Raw genomic sequence first — 19,570 nt, 5'->3', positions numbered from 1 at the left:
GGAGGAGGGTGGTCCGGGCGCCTTTGCGGCCACGTCGAAGGCTCGCGGGCGGGCAGCGCGCGGGGGAACCAGGAGGAGTGCGGGGTCGAACCTGCTTGCATCGGCTCTGGCCCGGCGCGAAGGAAGGGCTGGGGACGGAGGGGGGCGGCCCGCGAGCGTTTCCGCGGGACCCTCAGCGGCATCGCGACGGAGGAGACGCCGCCTCGAGGCTCCTGCCACGTTTTCACCGCGCGTTACCTTCTGCTCGCGGGGGGCGACAGCCTTGCGCCTGCCCACGCCCCCTCCCCCTCCGCGTCTGTGGGTTTTCTGGAGCCGGGAATCCGGCTCGCTGTCTGGGTGGGCGGGGGGGAGTCGCGCCTGAGGGGAGCCCGGTCCTTGAACCCGGAGCTGCCGGAGGCTGGAGCCTTCCTCGGGGCTGCGGACCCTGCGAGGCTGTTCGCGGGAGGAAGGGAAGGGGGCTCGGGGCGCTGCCCCCTTAACTCAGGAAAACCCGCGATTGCAGAAGTTGGACGCGCGTGCAGGCCGTTCTTCCAAGAGTGGGTGGGGACGTTTGGTGCCTACTCACCCGGCGCTCTTCAAACCCAAGCGCGAGTGCCGAGCAGCAGGCTTGGATGGCTTACAAAGCCCAACTCCCGGCCCCGTGGGAATCCTGTCGCTCGGGGTCCAGAGCCCGCTTTGTGTCGCCGCGGAGCCTGGTCGAGGGCTCGTCACCCCCCGCGGCCGGGACCTCCCCCCGCCACCCCCCCTTCCGCAACCTTGGGAATGTCTGTCGGGAGAAATACTTGTTTCTAGAAACGGCCGCGATGAAGCTCTTCGTTACAAGAGAGGGAAAAGTACAAAGTTATGAACTCCTGGAAGGCAGGACTGGGTTTTCCTTTGGGTTCTCTCCCCGCCGCCGTGAGCAGAGGACCCTGTGGAACAAAGTAGAACTTGAGGGGCAGCCGCCTCGGTGACTACGTCCGAGGATGACGTCACCGTGCGATGTTTAAAATGGGAGCTTTTCGCTCCGAGTGTGGGTGGAGAAATTGCGGCGACTTACTCGGGGCGCCTAAGGGCTTCTTGGCCCTGCTGGCTTCTGGTTTCTCTCTCCCTGACCTCATAACTCTCCCCTCTAGGGCTGCCCTTTTGGTACTCCTAGAATACTGACCGGTGGAGGTGGGTTAAATTCTCAGCTCTTCCAGGCATCATTCCCTCAAACTGAAAAAAAAAAAAGTAATTCCATATGACTCATCTTGTGTTACAACCCAAAGCCACCACTAAGTGGTTCTTTTCCTTCCTTTCTTCCTTTTATTTTTTGATATGAAACAGAGAAGAAAAAATAAAAGGAAAACAAAACTCAGATATGTGGAACATAGTTGGCCAATTTAATGAATAAGGAGAATGAGCTAGTTAGGGATTGAGTACCTTTCTAGTTTTCTTTGGTGGGGTGGAGGCTAATGGAGTTCTATCAGCAAGTTTCATCCCAAACCATGTATTAAATTGCAGTGGGTTTTCTTTTCCATCATAACGTGGTGGAGTATAAATATAGCTTTATAAGTGGAAATGGCTGACATTTTTTCAGGAAGAGGCTGCACAGCAGTTGTGGAGGGCTGGGGTTGTGTGCAGCTGGCCATAGAAGGTAGACTTGGCATTCTAGGGTTTCCAGGAGGAAGGTCTGGGTGTCTTCCCATCTAGCATCAGGGTGGCCATGGCTGCCAGCACACCTCTCAAATAACATATAGAATTTATTTCACACTGAGGTCCCTTGTTTGAATTTGCACAAGGAGGAAAGGAATCTTATGAAGACGGACTTTAAGAGCAACTTTGAGAAAAGAAAAAGGAAGCTAACAGAATCAGCTGTATTTTTTAAATGTGAAAGAACACAAACTATAGGCTGGGTTGGTCAATTTTTGCACTAAACGTAACAGGGGCTGTATGTCTTTAATAATTGGCTCTGAAAAGGTGATGTTGCTTAATAAACGCAGCATCTGAATAACTCCAAGTTACTTACAGCAGCCAAATAAATGAGCTCATCAAGCAAAGACAGAATATACATCGAAACAATCCCAGTACAAGGTTTTTGCCTTTATGCATTAATCAGTGATAAATCAGATCTGTCATTTAAAAAGAGCCCTTCTTGAGGCAGTTCCAATATGCAGCTGAATCTCTGATTATTTCTTTTAGATTTTCTGTGAATGACCCTGAATTTCCACTCTCTTAAATATGTTTTGATAGAGCTGGGGTTTTTTGGTCATATTTTTTAGGTAAATATATCTCTGTTCTTGAAAGAGTGCTTACAGAAGCTTGATAATGGATTTTTTTTCTTTGTGTATAACAGCTTTATTGAAATATAATTCACATACTATACGATTCACACATTTAAAATGTACAGGTCTTCGGTTTTAGTACATTCACAGAGTTGTACAACCATCAGCACAGTCAATTTTAGGACATTTTCATCACCTCAAAAGGAAATCTTATACTCACTGACATCACTCCTTCCCCCCCATCCTCCTACCCCTAGGCCACTAATCTACTTTCTGTTTATATAGATTTGCTTATTCTGGACATTTCATATAATTGGTGTCATACAGTATTTGGTCTTTTGGCTTCTTTCCCTTCGCATAATGTATTCAAGTTTCATACATGTTGTAGCACATATCAGCATGTCATTTCTTTTTGTTGCTGAATAATATACTACACTTTATTTGTCCATTTATCAGTTGATCAACATTTAGTTTATTTCTACTTTTTAGTTATGAATAATGTTTCTGTGGACATTTGTGTACAAGTTTTTGTGTGAACATATGGTTTCATTTCTCTTGGGTATACAGCTAGGAGTAGAATTGCTGGGTCATATGGTAGCTATATATCTGACCTTTTTAGGAACTGCCAAAGTAGTGGCTCTACAATACTGGATTTTAAAGTGGACTTTTTTATGTTTTAAAATACAAGTTATTTCATAGAACTTTAAACTTGAATTATTGTAGCTAAATATTGACACATTTAAGTAAAAACTATATAATGGTATCATTGTAATGCTTCTCTTTGAGTGATATCTCTGATTTTATTTTAGCTAACAGGAGCAATTTGGTGTGCTCTCTTTACTGAACTCCTTTACAAAGCTAGGTGATAAGACTCTTGAACAGTATTTTATAATAAGGTCTTTATGGCATAAATTAGTGACTGTTCCCTACTCCAGATATGAACCAGTGAAACAAGATAAAATTAGAAGGAGGAAGGGGTGCTGCTGTAAAGGAGGGATATTTTGCAGAGCTTTATCTTCAAGTTTTGATGTTTTGGTTTTTTGAGAAAAACTATTTTATCTTTGCAGGGAAAGATGAAGAACGAAATTGCTGCCGTAGTCTTCTTTTTCACAAGGCTAGTTCGAAAACATGATAAGTTGAAAAAAGAAGCAGTCGAGAGGTTTGCTGAGAAATTGACTCTAATACTTCAAGAAAAATATAAAAATCACTGGTATCCGGAAAAACCATCAAAAGGACAGGCCTACAGGTAAAGGAATAGCTTGGACAGTTAGATTGGACTAAATGAAGAGGCTGATCAGCTCCTCAAATGAGTGCCAGGCCAGAGGAATGATGGGTGTGTCCAGTACATGCCTTTCACAGTTTATCTGCAAAATACCCAACTCAGGAGTGTGTCAGTTTTATTTTTTCCTTATTCACTTTAAAATACAAGTATTCGTTGTTCGAGTCCCACTGCCTGGACTTGGGGGGCCAATAGTATAGGCTCATGGGAGTTAGTCTTGTGGTCATAGTGTGGTTCCTGAGTGTTTTTCTTTAAGTATCACAGGTAGTTGAGGGCTTTCCCAATTGTAGAGAACCCCTAAAACTATCACTTAAAAGGGGGCATGGTAAGGGTTGAGGGAAATGAGTTCCTTGTATTTAAAAGTAAATTACATGTTACGTGTTAGAAGTTTTTTGGCAAATGAGAACTAAGATTATTAGACACCTAACATGTTCTTGACACAGGAATAATTTCATTTGTACTGTGCATAATTCGTTGTGGTAGAAGCCATTGTAACCATTTTATAGATGAAGGTAACTTACCTATGATTCACAACTGGTAAATATTAGCTCTGGGATTTGAATTCAGGTCTCACTGACTCTAAATTCTTATGAGCTTTCTGTATACCACAGTCCTCCCACAGCCTTGTCTCTGAGAGTGAAGGCAATTCTCACTCCCAGCTATCTTTTGTACTGTGGTTTATGTTACATTTACAGTTTAAAGAAGAGCAGCCTCCTGTAAAACATGTTCTGGCATGCTCACTCTTTAGTATTTATGTGACTACTTGGGAACCCGAGTTGAGAATATTCTGCTAAACTCAGCTGTTCAAACCATGCCCCATTTGTGGATGTGACCAAAAAAATAAAAGTGGAACAGTTGTGACTATCATGAATACAGAAATTCTTTTATTTATGCATATTGCTGTCCCCAAAGATTCCTCCACAAATCAGCCCTTCACAGTAAAAAGCACTTCCTTTCAGTCGCTGAGCTCTTGAAAGGGTAAGACTGTTCACGGAGTGTGCAAGGGAGGTGAAAACATGATTTGTTTAGTTCTCATTTGCTAAAAGCCAGGTGAGCATATGATCTGTTGAAAAGAAAAGAATCAAAGTAATTGATATATTTTCCTCTTCATTTCTATCCAAAGAGGTTTCCTAGTATATTGGAAAATGTGGTGAGTGAAAGTAGAAATGTGGATGTTCTATATAAAGCACTCAAGTTACTGTTTTTTATCCTCTCACTTGATTCTCTTAATTTTTTCTGCACATCTTCATTTCTGATAGAGTGAACAGCTTTTGTGAATTAAAGCTGTTCAAGCTTTTTACACTGATATAATTGACATTGGACTAAGGCTTTTGGAAGTGCCAAGCCACCGTACTATTACTGAAAAAGGAGACACTATCAAGTAAATGCTTAAAGGTCAGACAGTGTACAATTTTATTTCCATTAATTCTAAAAACTTGAGGAAAAAAGTTATCCACAGGATTAAATTGGCATATAATCAGAAGTATCATTATTGAGTCATTTTGAAGCCGTCTTTGAAGTAGAAAACTATTAGAGTTAATTGTGGGTCGTTTCTTTTATAAAAATGAATAGACTATAGGCTTAACCAGGGTTAGTAGACTCTTCAATCCGTAAAGTTCTTTTTCTTCTAAAGTTTTTATAAATTAGTATGTTTCTCTGCAGGGAGGTATGTTTCTCTTATACAAATAAGAGCAATTTGGTAACATTATCAAGATCTATAAAAATATTCACAGTCTTTGAAAAGTAAATCTCCTAAAATCTATTCTAGAAGCATAATCAGAAATGCAGACAAATATGTATGAATATGGATATTTCTTACACTTTATAATTGCAAAAAAATTGGAAAGCGCTACACTGTCAACATTAAGTAAACAATGGACTATTTTTATGCAGCTTTTAAAATCTTGTTTTTGCAGAGTGGTTAATGGGTAAATCGTCGCAGTATCTAGAGTGAAAAAAATAGCATAAAAATATGTAAGGTATGCAAATTTTGTTGAAGCGAGTCTCTATTTAAGCATCTATATTTACATATATTTTTTTAAGCTTAGAGCCTACATCTCCCGCATTGTAGATAAAAAAAACAAACACATACATCTAAGGTCTACCTTACACTTAATTGCTTTTGATCCTGGTGCACGTGGGACTTTTGAATCAACCTACACAACATTAAGAATCTATAACATAGGACCATCTTATAGAAAGGAATAAAGAGTATCTTACATGGCTTAAAATATTTTTTTTTTTTACTCTGAATTTGCTAAATTGTTAACGGTGATGTTATGATAAGTACAGGCATGATAGGGTTGTTTAATAAAGTGAACTTTGGCATCTCGTCTGGATCTGAGCTCTGGATTCATTACTTTCTAGCTGTGTAATTTTGGGCAAGTTACTCAAACTCTCTCTGCCTCCTTTCTTTTTTACAGTGGAGAAAATAGTATCTAACTCACAGGATCATTGTGAAAATTTAAAAAGTTAACATAGGCATACCTTATTTTATTGTGCTTTGCTTTATTGTGCATCACAGACATTGCGTTTTTTATAAACTGAAGGTTTGTGCAGCTGCATTGAGCAAGGCTGTCAGTGCCAGTTTTCCAACAGCAGTTGCTCACTTTGTGTCTCTGTCACATTTTGGTAATTCTTAAGAGTATTTCAAACTTTTTCATTATTATATTTGTTTTGGTGATCTGTGATCACTGATCTTTGGTGTTACTGTTACAAAGACTTGGTGAAGGCTCAAATGGTTACCATTTTTTAGCAATAAAGTAGTTTTTAATTAAGCTATGTACATTGTTTTTTAGACATAATGCTATTGCACACTTAATAGACTACAGTGTACTGTAATACAACTTTTATATATACTGGGAAACCAAAAATTTGTGTGACTAGCTCTATTGAGATACTCGCTTTATTGCTGTGGTCTGGAACCAAACCTGCAATGTCTGAGGTATGCCTGTACATGCAGAGCATTCAGAAGACTCTCCGTTGCATGGTAAACCTTCAAAAAGAGTTGTTATTATTATTTAGAAATACATATTAGCTATTACCTAATGAGAACTTTTTTCACTGTTTTAAATGAAAGTTGAAATTAACTAATAATTAAACTTAAAAAAAATTTAAATAGTACCTTATTCTGTTGATGTTACAGTATTGTATTTAGTGATATAATCAGTATTTGTCAATTAACTTATATTTTCCATATTTTTGGAGAAGTAAAATGACTTAATCTAAATTCACCTAATAATACTAGTACTCAGGACTCATACTAAAACCTGGGTTCTCTTGATTGATTTCTTAGTTGTAGGCAATAAATACTTTCATTGTAGCTAACGTTTCTCTATGTAAGCAGAATACTTATTTTAATAGGTATTTTTGCATTCATACTGAGAACCATCTTTGAGCATTCTGATAGGTAGCTGTGAATGGTATTTCTTAGGTTAGAAAAATTGGAACAGATGGGAATTCCCTGGCAGTCCAGTGGTTAGGACTCTGTGCTTTCACTGCTGTGGGCATGGGTTAGATTCCTGGTTGGGGAACTAAGATCCCTGCAAGCCATGTGGTGCGACCAAAAAAAAAAAAGGAACAGTCTTTAGTGGTTTTGAATTTTTTTCTCTCTTTCAATAACTTAAAAAAAAAAGAAAGAAAACTCGAGTAACAGAGGTTAAGTGAAATAAGCCAATAACACTTTTGGATTTTTTTTCTAATTAATTTATTTGGCTGCATCGGGTCTTAGTTGTGGCATGCAGGATCTTCTGTTGCGGTGCGCGGGCTTCTCTCTCATCACGGCATGCGGGCTCCAGAGTGCACCGGCTCAGTAGTTGTGGTGTGAGGTCTTAGTTCCCCGATCAGGGACCAAACCCGCATCCCCTGCATTGGAAGACGGATTCTTAACCACTGAACTACCAAGGAAGTCCCTGGATTATATTTTAATCTTAAGTACATGGTATGAATGGTTCTGTGTCCTTGACTGATTCGGTATTTAGAGAACAATTATAGGTAAGGCATAGGATACCCTTCTTAAGCAAGGTAACAACAGATCAAAACTTGTCACAAGAATTTCCAAATATTATTTGAACCATTGGTCGAGGTCTTTTGTGAGTTGGAGATTTTGTTATATAGGAATTTGACCTATTAAAACTTTTACTTCAAAGCTCTAAGTAATTTCTTGCAACTTTCATACTCCTTGCTCATTTAATGTACGTGTGAGATTGAGTAGTTTCTGTGTGAAATGAAGTAGAGCCAGTTCTAGTGATTTCCCTGTGCTCACACAGACTCTTCTTTCCACCAGGCTGGGTAGTCTTGATGATGCTGCTGCCTCTTTGCCTTTAGTTCAGATTTATTATCTATTTAGGATAGATATTCCTGGGTTCTTTGCCAGGGTTCATTTAATTTTTTTAAATTCATGTTGGCAAAAACTAATAGATATAACAAAGTTTCTGATTTACATTTATTTAAAGCTATTAACATTACTCCACTTTGTTGTAGATGCATTCGTGTCAATAAGTTTCAGAGAGTTGATCCTGATGTCCTGAAAGCGTGTGAGAACAGCTGCATTTTGTACAGTGACCTGGGCTTGCCAAAGGAACTCACTCTATGGGTGGACCCATGTGAGGTGTGCTGTCGGTGAGTTCTTGAGTTTGGCAGCTTAACTGATTACCATGCTGGAACTGATTTTATGAAATTCTCTCAGGTACTGCCTACACATGTATTTTTATAGCCAGGAGCTGGTTGTTTGGCTTTCTCAGCTGTGAATTTTGTAAACTATTCTTCTTGGAGGTGATAGTGAAAGACTGGTTACGTTCCTGTTTTACAGCTAAAGAAACTCAAAAACTGATAGAGCAGGGTTTTTTTTTAGAGCTTTACCAAGAACTCAATTGTAGAATTTAGACACCTAGACTCCCTATAGGTCAATTATATCTTCTTTCATTGGTGGTGCCCTTGTCTTTCCCCTCTTCAAATTAGGAAAGACGCTAATCCCAAATAATACTGGATATTAACTTTTGGTTGATTTCTGTTTCTGTTTGTTTCTACTCTTGCCTCCCTCCCCCTTTTTGGTTTTTAAGTGGCTGAGTGATATTTTCATGGTTTTATTTTCATAATGGAAATTATTTCTTGTCTCCTAATGAGCAGAATTGTAAAAAGTGAGTGTTAGGTATGAAATCTAATTGAACTTCATTCTAAAAATACTCATTGTGGGCTTCCCTGGTGGTGCGGTGGTTAAGAATCGGCCTGCCAAGGCAGGGGACACGGGTTTGAGCCCTGGTCCAGGAAGATCCCACACGCTGTGGAGCAACTAAGCCTATGCGCCACAACTACTGAGCCCAAGTGCTGCAACTACTGAAGCCCACGTGCTTAGAGCCCATGCTCTGCAACAAGAGAAGCCACTGCAATGAGAAGCCCGTGGACCGCAACGAAGGGTAGCCCCCGCTCCCCGCAACTACAGAAAGCCCGCGCGCAGCAACAAAGACACAACACAGCCATAGATAAACAGATAAATAAATAAATAAAATAAAAATACTCATTTTGGACCAGGCATTCTTAGTTGTAGGGTTTTTAAAAAATGAAAGTGACATTCAGGTAGTTCAGAGTGTAATAAGGGAGAAGAAAGAAAAAGCAGATTACAACAGAGTGTGATTTGTGCTATAATAGAATTATGTACAAAATGCAGTAGTTGGTGGCACAAAGGAGAAATTCACTGCCTCAGGAAAGACTATAGTCAGCCCTTGGTATTGGTGAGGGATTAGTTCCAGAACATGCCCCCGCCCCGGCCACATGCACACACACAGAGGCAATATCCTCGGGTGCTCAAGTCCCTTATATAAAATAGTGTAGTATTTGCATATAACCTATGCATAACATCCCATATACTTTAAATCATCTCTAGATTTCTTATAGTACCTAATGCAATGTAAATGCTGTGTAAATAGTTGTAAGTACAATGCAAATGCTATGTAAATAGTTGCTTGAATTGAAAAAAATTCAAGTTTTGCTTTTAGGAACTTTCTGGATTGTTTCTCCCCAAATGTTTTTGGTCTGTGGTTGGTTGAATGCATGGATGCAGAACCCATGGATATGGAGGGCTGACTGTAGAGTAGGTGATACTTGAGCTGAGTGGGGAAGGATGAGTTGCAGTTGACTAGATGACAAGGTTGGAAGGACATTTCCAGGCAGGAGGAACAGGATAAATAGATGCATGGAACCCCTGTGAGTAATTTCCTACAGCTGTTCCTTTAGGGTTTTCTCTTTGGTTTAAAGGTACAGTTCACCCATTGATTATAGTAGAGGTGCTGTTTGATGCAACCCTAGTATGTTCCAAAGGTGGTCATAGCCTTTGACCTGATCTCCAGCAATGAAAGTGGTGGTGAAGACATGTTGGAAAAATACATGGCAATCCTACAACAATTTTCTGGACCACCCTGGAGCTGCTTGATATAAGCTGGTGGCTTATATAAGCTTATTGCTTTGGGAAACCGGGTGTAGGTAGTAGATTCTCCAATACTTACTTCTCAGAAAAAGGAAGAGCAAGATACCTCAATTTTTGGTCTAAGAAGGTCAAACATTTTTAGAGTCTGGGACTAATTAAGCACTTACCGTAGGCCAGGATCAGACTTTGTTTTATAGACTTGGACCACTGAATGAATCCCTGCAGAAGACCTCAGTATACAAGAAATAGCTATCACAAAGTTACTATATTGAAATGTTTACTTTTTATGAGGCCCACACTTTGATCATGATTTACTCTTACTTAACACACAGTTCTTTTAAGTTAGTTGTGTAGTTTTTCAGCCCATAAAAAATTACGTGGCATTTGAAAGGGGATTGTTCCTAGTACAGTTGGCCTTCTGTATCTGAGGGTTCCACATCCATGCATTCAACCAACTTTAGTTCAAAAATATTTGGGGGGAGGGGGGGAAAGAAGTTCCAAAAAGCAAAACTTGAATTTGCCATGCCATGCAACTATTTATATAACATTTACATTGTATTAGATATGATAAGTAAATCTAGACATGATTTAAAGTGTATGGGAGGGTGTGCATAGTTTGTATGCAAGTACCATGCCATTTTATTTAAGGTACTTGGGCATCCACAGATTTTGGTATTGGAGGGAGGCAGGGATGGTCCTGGAACCAATCCCCCAGGATACTGTTGTCATAAAGCTACAAAAAAAAATAATTGTCTGACATAGAGGCAGGAACAAAAAAGCAAAAGAGTTGACCCAAATGTATTATCACAACATCAAATAATGAATACTTAATACAACGATCTTAAGTCATTAGGGAAAAGTTTCCATATCCAGGGATGTTTATGAAGTTGGCTAATTATATAAACATTTTGGACATATTTATTTGAAATGCTTAAACTACATCTTGGTACCTGAAGATAAAAGCTTTAGTTACATGGACATTCTACTTAAGTGGATACTTCATTACTTGATGATGCCAGATAATAAAAAATTACTGTGCTTTAGTCTTGTTAATATAACAAAATCTTTGCATTCAGTAGCCTTCTAATTATTTTATATATGATCAGAATTTTGCTCCAAATTGGCTATGATGTGAGGTTTTTCACAGTTAATAGAAATTATTGATATTTTCAGAATATGAGTGCTCATTCAGTAATGATAGAAATCCCAGAAAGACAGACCTGTTAGTGATTGGGTAGAGGTAATTGCTATAAATTAACAGAGGAGACTGAGATATTAGTGCTTTTGGACCAAAACTGGAACTATTCTGAAAATTAAAGCTGATATAGCAGTTATATAATTGAATAAATATCTGAGTCATTAAAAATAATAACTCATTGGTATACTAAAGACTAAGGTTATGAAAAAAATTGAAATGCACTCAAAGAGAACATTCTTCATAGTTACTCCATCAGGATAAATATTGGAAGAGTGCAAAGTGTTATATAGTTAGAAATATTTCACTAAGTGAAATATTTTAGAAGATACTGAATAGACAACAGATCCTATAAGAAGGCCTGCAAATAGCTGGCAGCTTTATTATCTACTCAATATTCTACACTTTTTGGTGTGTTTGTTCGTAATTTCTGTAATCCTTTCTTTTCCTGATAAAGAGCAATAGATACTATTGATTTGTTTCAAATTAACTCAGTAGACCTGAATGTTTTAGCAGTGTGTCATTGAAATTTGGAAAATTTAAAAGTTGTCCATTACGAATTCTGAGGAATTAACTGCACGTTCTAATGTTACAGTAATATAGTAAGTAGCTTCACTTACCCTGAAGAGAGCCCTCATACCAAAATACTACCACGGGAAAAATGCAGAACCTAACTGAGCTTGAGTGTCGAAGAAACCTGAGTTAATAAAGCTGATCCTTCAATCATTAGATGTCTGCCCTTGGATTAGATTTCTGTTTCTACAGAGGCAGGGATTTTTCTCAAATTTCTTGCCTTTCTGTTTTGCTTGAATTTTGACTCCATTAATGGGCAATACTGAAGGTAGGCCTAAGCCCATTGTTAATACTGCTGGTATTAATATATGAATTAACCTTTGATTTTATTGAAATTTGTTGCGTCTTTAAACCTGGAGAGGACCAAGGGGTAGATTTCCACTGCTACAACCCAAGGCCAAGTAATCTTGAAATTATACTTCATGAATTCTGTGTTGTGAAGAACCCTTCCCACTGTTCAGGCATCTTCTAAGAAGAATCACCAGCTGAAGACTAACCACTATCCAGCTATCTTCAGCTTCCTCACTCTGCAGATAGGAAACTAAGGCCGGGAGAGATTAAATAACTTGCACCTGGTAACAGAGCTAGTTAATGACAGAACAGAACCAGAAACATGTCTAGTGCTCTTTCCACCATCCTGCAGCAACTCCTTTTATGAGAGAGACTGAAAAAGAATAGAAAAGGAAATTATGTACCATATTTAGATTGCATTTATGGCCTCATCCAGCCTATGAGAAAGGAAGATAGCACAGTTGAAAGAAACAGAACTCACCTGTGAGACTACTTGATTGCCATTTAAACTTTCAAAGGCTTTGTTGCAGTTAGGCCTTTTACTTAATTGTAGATACAATCCTGATTCAGAAATAATTTGAGATAAGAATTATCATGAATGAAATTAATTGACATCAGTCAATTAACCCTATTTTCTGTTGATGTTTTTATATTTTTAAGCTTAGAATCACTTTGTTTAACTTTAATTACATGCTATGTAAGACTGCTTAACAATTCATTTCCTTTGTCCTAACACTTCCTAGAAATTGTTTCATATTATGTTGTGCAATCTATTTGAATGGATTTGTGGGTTTCTCCTCTGTCCTCTCAATGAAAACTCCTAGTTTTACTGTGTGTTGTGCTATTTTCCCTTATTGCAGAATTTATTTTCCTTTTTTCTAGTACCCAACAGCCGAAGTTACATGTTCTGACAATTATTTTTCTTAGATCAAAGCTTTAAAAATGTTTTGGAAGGATAAAAACGTTTGCTTAATTTAAAAAAAATAAGATGGGGGTAAGCATTTATCATAGGAATCTCTATGAAATCAGCAGTATAATTCAAGCAAAATCCTTTTATTTTCCTCAACAGTAGTACTTCAACAATTGCCTCAGTTCTCGTTTTTGTCAGTGTGGATATAGGAAACAGAGGCCTCTTTTTTATTTAATCGTGGTAAAAGTAAATCCCATAGGAAATGTCTGGTTGATTTTTGACTTGAATTACTAGGATCTGTTATAAGGGTCAGTTAAAAATTTGTTAGAAAGTTCTGTATGGCCAGTTTCAGTGGTACGTACAAAAATGTAATCAAAACAATGAGTTTCTCTGATATCGTAGACAACTAATTTTGTCAGGAGGCAGTAGAAAAGAAAATTGGAAAAGAGAATGAGGTCACTTTTTATTTGTACTTTAATAGACCAGGAGTAGAAAATTGTGGCCTGCCTGTTGGCATGGAGCTGGGTTAGGATACTATAGATGTAGAATCAAGTTCTGGGAGGGTTCCTTCTTTGCTTGGAACTGATGGCATGTCCAGACCTGTTCAGTTGTTTTTGTGGACATTCCCTGCTTTGTTGATGTGACTTCAAGGTGTGTAAGTTTTTTGGTTTTTTTATTCTTAGGTATGGAGAGAAAAACAACGCATTCATTGTTGCCAGCTTTGAAAATGAGGATGAGAACAAGGATGAGATTTCCAAGAAAGTGACCAGGGCCCTTGATAAGGTTACCTCTGATTATCATTCAGGGTCCTCTTCTTCAGATGAAGAAACAAGTAAGGAAGTAGAAGTGAAACCCAATTCAGTGGCTGCGACCCCCAGCCCCGTGTACCAGGTAACTATGAAGTGGCTCCATATTGAAGGTCATGAGCAAGGCTTGCAAGGGCATTCTAGGTAGTCCTGCTTATGTTGCCCAGTTTCTGAGTTGAAATTCTGGATCACAGTTCTTGCCTTCCCACGCTAAGGGGAAGCTGCTACCTCTGAGATGAAATAGGCATCCTGAGTCATATTATCAAAGGTCTGCTTTACTAAATAAGTGGGATGAATACATTGTAAAAACAATAGAAAAATAATGGTGATAAAACATTCCTGATGTTTTAAAAATCCTTATTGCATTCAAAAATAGCTACTCATTTTTTTGTAGCCTTTAACACTTCCAATTTGTACCTAACTTTCATGTTCTTTCCCTTTCTATAATTAAAGAGAAACCTCACTAAATTATTCTTTAATTTTTCACTCAAGCCAAAACAATATCTTTCTTTGCTTTAACATTTAAAGAGTCATATAGCTATTAATACTAAAATTTAAAGAAGTCCTTTGAGTTGAGCCTTATTCTGTACGTGTAGTTTTTCTAATTTTGAGTATATTTTTAAATATACCTATTTTTATTAATTTGGCCTTAATTAGACATAATTAAACATACCAGGTTTCCGGTAGGGTTTGATTTGGGCTAAAATGAGAATTTAGACCTTAATGAGTAAGAAATCAGAGTATCATGAGTATGAGAAACTGAACCTTTAAATCCAGGATACATTTATATAATGAACATCCTTTCAGTATAACTTAATTTTTGAGTTCTTAATTTTTTATTTATTTATTTATTTTGCGGTACGCAGGCCTCTCACTGTTGTGGCCTCTCCCGTTGCAGAGCACAGGCTCCGGACGCGCAGGCTCAGCGGCCATGGCTCACGGGCCCAGCCGCTCTGCGGCATGTGGGATCTTCCTGGACCGGGGCACGAACCCACGTCCCCTGCATTGGCAGGCGGACTCTCAACCACTGCGCCACCAGGGAGGCCCTATTTTTTTTTTTTTTAATTGTTAAATTATCCTTCCTAGGCTTGAGAGGAAGCTTAGTTCTGAAGATTGTCACATTCTTAGGGGTATATGTATATGTGTATATTACAACATATGCACCTGCTTTAAAAAAAAATACAAACCAAAACAAAAAGTTGAAACAGTATGAAAGAGTATAGGGGCTTCCCTGGTAGTGCAGTGGTTAAGAATCCACCTGCCAATGCTGGGGACACTGGGTCGAGCCCTGGTCTGGGAATATCCCACATGCCGCCGAGCAACTAAGCCCGTGTGCCACAACTACTGAGCCTGCACTCTAGAGCCCACAGGCCACAACTACTGATTAGCCCCCACTCACCGCAACTAGAGAAAGCCCACACGTAGCAACAAAGACCCAACAGAGCCATAAATAAATAAATTTATTTAAAAAAAAAAAAAAGAGTATAATAGTGACACGTCCTCCTCTTCCCACAATGACCAGTCTTGTGCCCTTGCATGGAGGTTTTCATTACCAGTTATTTTTATATTCTTCCCAAGAGATTCCCTATATAGATAAGTAAACATAATATTTGTAATTCAGGGATCATTTTTAAGACCATGGCCATAAATATTTTGGACATATTTTTCCTCTGTATGATGTATTATGTACTACAGATTACAGTTGTTAAATTGCCTGGAATTCATTCAGGTGTGTGCTCATTTTACCTCAAGAATTTTATTTGTTACACAGCAAAGCAAGAATGTAAATTCCAAATTGAAGTGATTGCTGCTAATTTTTTCAAGTAAATTGACCTTTAATTTTTAGATTTTCTTTTAAAATTAAATTGTATTTGTTTTCCCCTATGTTGAAAGACTATTAGGATAAAATTATAACAGAAAGGCATAGAAATTGAACTGTCCTTTATGTGCTTTTCTCCTTGACATTATATTCACTTACAAAACATTTCATGACTGAGAAGCATAGCTCTTAAAATCATTGTGTAGAAAGCTGGTGCAGATGGTCCACTTTAATCTTTTTTACCTATACATTTTTCCATCTTGAACCTGGCATTACCAAGAGCCTTAAAAAAGAGGTTATCAAAGTATGGGCAAAGTAATTCCGAGCTTTGTTCTCTGAGGGGAGTCTGTGTTTTCTGAAAGGAACCTCCAGAGATAATTCTACTAATTAAGAATGAAAATTATGTTATTTCTCCCCGAATTGATCTATAGTTTCAAGTTGCTATCAATCAAAATCCCAAAAGGCTTTTTCTAGATAAAATTTAAAGAAAGGAGAATCAACTCAGAGATCTCACACTAATATTAAGTCATTATGTTTATCAAGATAGTGTGATAATGATTTAAAGATATATAAATATATTATTGGAACAGATAGAGAGCCCAGAAGTAGACCCATGTATGTACAATTTCGTTTTTTTTTTTTTTTTTTAATAAAAGTGCCAAAGCAATTCAGTAGGGTAAGTATATAAGAACTAGTACTGGAACAATTGGATAATCTATATATTAAAAAAAAATAAAAGTGAACCTAACTGCTACCTGATACCATACATTAGAAAACTAATTTGAGGGACTTCCCTGATGGCACAGTGGTTAAGAATCCACCTGCCATTGCAGGGGACACAGGTTCAATCCCTGGTCTGGGAAGATCTCACGTGCCGCGGAGCCACTAAGTCCATGCGCCACAACTACTGAGACTGCGCTCTAGAGCCCGCAAGCCACAGCTACTGAAGCCCTTGTGCCTAGAGCCCGTGCTCTGCAACAAGAGAACCCACCTCAATGAGAAGCCCACGCACCGCAACAAAGAGTAGCCCCTGCTCGCTGCAACTAGAGAAAGCCCACGCGCAGCAACGAAGACCCATGCAGCCAAATAATAAATATAAATAAATTAATTAATTAAAAGAAACCATTAAGAAAACGAATGGGCAAAAGCATAGACTGGGACAAAATATTCTTAATACATATATTTGTCAAAGGACTTGTTTCCAGAATATACTTTAAAAATCACTCCTATAAATCAATAATAAAAGACATGATCCAATTAAAAACAGTGGGCAAAAGATGAGAATAAACACTGTACAAAAGAAGTTATATAAATGGCCAGTAAGCAAATGAAAAAGGTGCTCAACCTTATTTGTCATCAGGAAAATTCAAATTGAAACTGCAGTGAAACACTACTTCCAGAATGGCTAAAATTAAAACGTCTGACAATACCAAATGTTGGCAAGGATGTGAAGCAGCTGGATTCATAAACTGTTGATGGGAGTGTAAAATGGTATAACCACTTTGGAAAACTGGCATTTACGAAGTTAAATATGCATCTGCCCTATAACCCAACAGTTCCACTCCTAAGTATTTAACAAGAGAAATGAAAAAAACCAAATATCTACAAAGCCTCATATTAGAATGTTTATAACAGCTTTTTTCATAATCGTTTAATTAAAAAAAGGAAAACCACCCAAATACCCATTAACAAGTGAATGGGAGGAAATTGTGTATTCATTCACACAGTAGGATAATAGCATTAAAACAGAAAGAACTAATAATAGACACAATACGGAAGGACCTAAAAAACATCTGATTGAGCAAAAGAATTTTGCTGGGGATTTCTTGGTGGTCCAGTGATTAGGACTCCCCTCTTTTACTGCGGAGGGCGCGGGTTTGATCCCTGATTGGGGAACTAAGATCCCACAAGCCAGGCGGTGTGGCAAAAAAAAATTTTTTGCCAGATACAAAAGAATACATGCCACATGATTCCATTTATTTTAAGTTCACAAACAGGGAAAACTCAGTCTGGTGATAAAAATCAGTGGTTGTCTGTGGGATTGTGTCTTTCTGACAGTTTTAAAAGCTTATCAACACCCCAATGTACAAAGAAATGAAAACATTCCACTTTGCTACTGGTTTGTAGTATAGGTCAATTAGTTTGAACTCTAAATTCTTTATTTCCCCATTATTGTAGATAATCAAGAATTAACTGTGCTAAGGTTATTCACTGCTGCATTGTTTCGTTTGCTTTTGTGCATTGTTTTTTTGATATTAAAAGACTGAAAGCAGCCTAAATGTACTATCAACAAGACACCAGTTAATTTAGTTATGGCATAGTCATTGCATTACTAGCTGTAAAATGACCAAAAAAGTCATTATGTACTGAGATGAATGTCTCTGAGATGTATTTATCAAGTGCAAAAAGCAGTATACAGAATTTTGTGAGTTTTTATAAATGTGTATATAGATGTATACCAAGTATATTCACAGAATATCTCTAAAGATGATCAAACAATTGATTAGTGTCAGCTGCCTCTGAGAGGGTAGCTGGTAATCACATAAAGAGACTTTTTTCCACTGTATACAATTTTGTACCTTTTGAATTTTCTATCATGAATGCAGTGCTGTTACACAGAATATAAATTTTTAAATGCCTATGCTAGGAAGAGCAGATTAGAAATCAGAGAACTCTGAAACTCAGTCACAGGGTGTGGCATTCTGAGCAGAGAGGTCTGAAACTGCTGATAACATTTTGAATGATGTGAACTTGATGTCCCACTTGACTTATGGGATAACCTAAGACTGTTTTCCAAAATGCTGAACTGGCTACATTAGAATCACCTGCAGTGTCATCAAAATACTTGGCCTTTCTTCCTAAAGTTTTGTTAATATTGTTCAGTAGACCAGGGCTGGGCCATGAACATTTTGTGTTTAGAAGCTTCTTCGGTGACTCTTTAGCCAGCTGTGGAAACCAGTGGTCTAAAACATGATGTGTCCTTACAAGCTTCTGTTCATTCTGTGTTTTCATCTTCTTTGGTTGAAATAGCCAGAAAATACCCGGTTGCTTTAGAGTGCTGTGTTTGAGTTTATTCATTTTCACTCATTTAGTGAAAAAACGCTGATTGATCACCTATTATATTTGAGGTTTTTAACATATTTAGACTTGATTGTAGTAATGTGCCTTAGACCTACTCTTAGGGTTGTGGGTGGGTGATTTTGTTTTTCTTTAATGAGTAATCTGGAAGGTCACCTAGTTTTTATATAACACATGACTAATTTTTTCTTTTTATTAACTTACTGTTTTCTCTTCTTTACAGATTTCAGAGGTGATATTCCCACCTCTTCCAATGTGGCACCCTTTACCCAGAAAAAAACCAGGAATGTACCGAGGGAATGGTCATCAAAGTCACTACCCTCCTCCTGTTCCATTTGGTTATCCAAATCAGGGAAGGAAGAATAAACCATATCGCCCAATTCCAGTAACATGGGTACCTCCTCCTGGAATGCATTGTGACCGGAATCACTGGATTAATCCTCACATGTTAGCACCTCACTAGCTGCTTTGATTCTGTTGGTGTCATGTTGAGAGAAGGTAGAATAAGCCTGACTGCATATTAAAAGTTCATACTCAAAGTAGTAAAGTTAGATGGGCTAAACCATCAAACTTATTTTTATAGAGAAGTTATTGAGAATAATCTTTCTTAAAAAATATATATGCACTTTAGATATATTGATATAGTTTGAGAAACTTTATTAAAGTTAGTCAAGTGCCTGAGTTTTTAATATTGGACTTGAGTATTTATATATTGTGCATCAACTCTGTTGGATATGAGAACACTGTAGGGGTGGACGATCTGTTCTAGCACCTTTGAGCATTTACTTTATGGAGAGTATGTAAGTTATTTATACACAAGGAAATCTATTTTATGTCATTGTTTAGAAGAATTGCGTGAAATCATGTAGTTGCAAATAAAAAGTAGTTTGAGGCATGACAATGTGTGCTTCTGTTCTGTGCATAAAAAGGGAGAAAGGGCAAAGGGTATCTC

General features: G+C 38.0%; 1 protein-coding gene across 2 annotated transcripts in view; it reads left to right on the top strand.

The window, feature by feature from the left end:
* The window catches only part of BTG3 (BTG anti-proliferation factor 3), a 20,481-nt gene extending 962 nt beyond the window's left edge, over positions 1-19,519 (top strand). Inside the window, exons 2-5 of one of the 2 annotated variants that reach the window (XM_024732021.1) lie at positions 3,314-3,492; positions 8,008-8,145; positions 13,599-13,806; positions 18,842-19,519. In XM_024732021.1, the coding sequence (XP_024587789.1) occupies positions 3,320-3,492; positions 8,008-8,145; positions 13,599-13,806; positions 18,842-19,081 (759 nt within the window). In that variant the 5' untranslated portion in view covers positions 3,314-3,319 and the 3' untranslated portion in view covers positions 19,082-19,519. The remainder of the gene's footprint in view (positions 1-3,313; positions 3,493-8,007; positions 8,146-13,598; positions 13,807-18,841) is intronic. The other variant, XM_024732022.1, reaches the window with a different exon arrangement.
* Positions 19,520-19,570: the final 51 nt, after the last annotated feature.

Source organism: Neophocaena asiaeorientalis, unplaced genomic scaffold, assembly GCF_003031525.2.
Source record: "Neophocaena asiaeorientalis asiaeorientalis breed wild unplaced genomic scaffold, Neophocaena_asiaeorientalis_V1.1 scaffold55, whole genome shotgun sequence".
Lineage (NCBI taxonomy): Eukaryota > Metazoa > Chordata > Mammalia > Artiodactyla > Phocoenidae > Neophocaena > Neophocaena asiaeorientalis.
Note: the sequence above shows the minus strand (reverse complement) of the source record. Positions and strands in the feature narration are given on the sequence as shown.